This window comes from Chiloscyllium plagiosum, unplaced genomic scaffold, assembly GCF_037043375.1.
Source record: "Chiloscyllium plagiosum isolate Xiang-an unplaced genomic scaffold, Cpla_swu_hap1 HiC_scaffold_13, whole genome shotgun sequence".
NCBI lineage: Eukaryota > Metazoa > Chordata > Chondrichthyes > Orectolobiformes > Hemiscylliidae > Chiloscyllium > Chiloscyllium plagiosum.
In genome coordinates this window covers 1,733,701-1,736,799 of record NW_028270151.1, presented here as the reverse complement: position 1 = coordinate 1,736,799, position 3,099 = coordinate 1,733,701, and the positions used below count along the sequence as shown (strand labels likewise).

General features: G+C 52.2%; 1 protein-coding gene across 2 annotated transcripts; it reads left to right on the top strand.

Moving 5' to 3' along the window:
• Positions 1-1,427: 1,427 nt before the first annotated feature.
• On the top strand, positions 1,428-2,561 carry LOC122556247 (actin, cytoskeletal 1A-like). 2 transcript variants are annotated; one of them, XM_087993205.1, is made up of 2 exons: positions 1,428-2,043; positions 2,227-2,561. In XM_087993205.1, the coding sequence occupies exons 1-2, from the start codon at positions 1,440-1,442 to the stop codon at positions 2,559-2,561; spliced, it is 939 nt and encodes a 312-aa protein (XP_087849331.1). In that variant the 5' UTR covers positions 1,428-1,439. The 2 variants fall into 2 exon arrangements, with proteins under 2 accessions (XP_087849331.1, XP_043558802.1); XM_043702867.2 differs by having other exon boundaries at positions 1,428-2,561.
• The last annotated feature ends 538 nt before the right edge of the window (positions 2,562-3,099 follow it).

Genomic DNA, 3,099 nt, shown 5'->3' with positions numbered 1-3,099 from the left:
AAAGGGATAAACTCATCCCAAACTTTTTCAGGTAAATCTTTAGCATCTCAGTAATTCTGCCTGTCCTCGGATGCTGCCTGAATTGCTGTGCTCTTCCAGCACCACTGATCCAGAATCTGGTTTCCAGCATCTGCAGTCATTGTTTTTACCTCAGTAATTCTGTCGATCATTTTTCATTCCCGTGGGTTTCAGTGTTTTATTACACCAGATAATGAAAGGTGTCACTTTCTGCCAACTTCATGAAGTCTCTGGGATGTTCCCAACCGAGTCTTTTGAGCTATTGTGCTCAAGCTGCAGAGACCCAGGAGCTCTGTAATTATCTTTTGGGGATTAGAAACCAACAGAGCGCCCAGTATTTCAGTGCTGCAGGAGGCCGGCTGGGAGACACGGATCAAACCGAGGGCCCACTTCGGAAAACAATGGGATTATTTTTCTGACAAACACGTTGAAAACGAGTCCGTGAATGGGGCAGTAAAACACTACAGAGCTCACAATGAAATTGTCCCATAGTCACCTGTTTAAAATAATCTGTTAGCCTGTAGCCCGATAAACACTGATGGCATGCTTATATTCATATTTAACACTAATTATTGTTGGTGTGTTGGTTATAGACAAGAATCCTGAGGGGATAGTGTATATGAGAAGATGCTGAGAAACGGGAGGTTCCAGCCCGTGTCTCAGTGAGGATGCTGAGAAACGGGAGGTTCCAGCCCGTGTCTCAGTGAGGATGCTGAGAAACGGGAGGTTCCAGCCCGTGTCTCAGTGAGGATGCTGAGAAACGGGAGGTTCCAGCCCGTGTGTCAGTGAGGATGCTGAGAAATGCTGAGGAAGGAGCTGGGAGCAGTTCCTGTGCCGGGAGAGGGGTGAGGGGAGGTTTTGCAGAGGTTGCTAACTGACGCGGGGCGGCTCAGCAATGATTATTTCCTCATAATACTGACGGATTGTCACAATTGGTTGGGGAGAGACCTCACAGAAACCTCCCAGGAAGGTAAAAGCCATGGGCTGGCACCAGGAAAACCTCATTGGCGTCTGAGCAGCATCTGTTAGAGCACACGGTGGGCGCTGGGTGTCAGTCTGAGCCTGAGGGGAGTGTGTATCTAAGGGAGGGTGTGGTGTGTCTCAGGGAGTGTGAGGGGGTGTGTCAGGGGGAGTGTGTGAGGGTGTGTCAGGGGGAGTGTGAGGGGGTGTGTCAGGGGGAGTGTGTGAGGGGGGGTGTCAGGGGGAGTGTGAGGGGGTGTGTCAGGGGGAGTGTGTGAGGGGGTGTGTCAGGGGAGTGTGTGTGTGAGGGCGTGTCGGGGAGTGTGTGAGGGGAGTGTGTGAGGGGAGTGTGTGTGTGTGGGGGGGGTGAGGGGGTGTGTTTCAGGGAGAGCCTGTGTGTGTATAAAGGAGCTCAGTAAGCCTCTGCTGGATCTAATTCCTTGCTCACCCTCTCTGGGACCATGGGGGACTTACAGCCTGCCATTGTTATCGATAATGGCTCAGGCCTGATCAAGGCGGGTATCTCTGGGGACAAGGAGCCCCATTCCATCTTCACCAATGTGATTGGCAAACCCAGGCAGAAGGCGCTGATCATTGGGGCTGGCCAAAAGGATTTCTACATTGGTGAGGAAGCTCAGGCCAAGAGGGGGGTGCTGAGCATCAAGTACCCAGTAGAGCATGGCATTGTCACCTCCTGGGAGGACATGGATAAGGTCTGGAGGTATATCTATGACAATGACCTGAAGATCAAGGCAAATGAGAGGCCAGCACTGCTGACTGAGGCACCCCTCAACCCACTCGCCAACCGTGAGAAGATGTGCCAGGTGCTGTTTGAGGTCTTTGAGTTGCCCGCTATGTATGTGGCCATTCAGGCAGTACTAGCCCTGTACGCCTCAGGCAGGACCACAGGCTGTGTGATGGACAGTGGTGATGGAGTCAGCCACACGGTGCCCATCTATGAGGGTTATTGCTTGCCCCACGCTGTCCTGAGGCTGGAGCTGGGTGGCAGGGACCTGACTGAGTACCTGGTGAGGATCCTGACCGAGAGTGGGGTCTCGTTTGTCAGCACGGCCGAGAAGGAGATCGTCAGGGACATCAAGGAGAAGCTCTGCTATGTGGCGTTGGATGTACAGGCTGAGATGTGCAAGAAGCCGGCTGACGTGGAGAAAGACTACAAGCTGCCCGATGGCCAGGTCATCAAGATCCAGAACCAGAGGTTCCGCTGTCCCGAGACCCTCTTCATGCCAGCCAACATTGGCATCGAGGCACCTGGCATTGACAAACTCTGCTTCAATACCATCATGAAATGTGACATTGATCTCCGCAGAGACCTATATGCCAACGTGATCCTAGCTGGAGGCTCCAGCCTCTTTCCGGGCATGGACGAGAGAATGCTCAAGGAGATGACCAAGATGGTACCCACGGGCACCCCAGTCAAAGTTTGTGCTCCCGCCGACAGAAAGTACTCGGTGTGGATGGGGGGCTCGATCCTGTCATCTCTGTCTGCCTTCCAGCAGATGTGGGTGCTGGCCTCTGAGTACAAGGAGGTAGGGGCCAACATCGTGCACAGGAAGTGCTTCTGAACCAGTTCCCAGCCCCGTCTCTCTCCAACCCGAGCTTCCCCACATCTGAACAAATCAAATCAAAGTCACTGTATTTTAAAAAGAAAAACAATACTGAAAGAATAAAGGTACAGAATGAAATGTGACAAACTGGCTGCTTTTTATCTTTCATTTCTGTTCTATTGAAAATTACCCTGTTCTTTCCATTTTGGAGCCTGACCCTTTGAATACTGTCGAGAGTGTGGTGCTGGAAATGCACATCAGGTTAGGCAGCATCCAAGGAGCAGGAGAATCGATGTTTCGGGCATAAACCCTTCACCAGGAATGAGGCTGGGAGCCAGAAGGCTGAGAGATAAATGGGAGGAGGGGTGGGGCTGGGGGGAAGACAGTGATTCCATTCCACCCCTGGTCCTCACCTTCCAGAAACCCATTCCTGATGAAGGGCTCCTGCCCAAAATGTCAGTGTTCCTGTTCCTCGGATGCTGCCTGACCTGCTGTGCTTTTCCAGCACCTCTCTAACCTTGACTCTAATCTCCAGCATCTGCAGGTCCTCACTTTC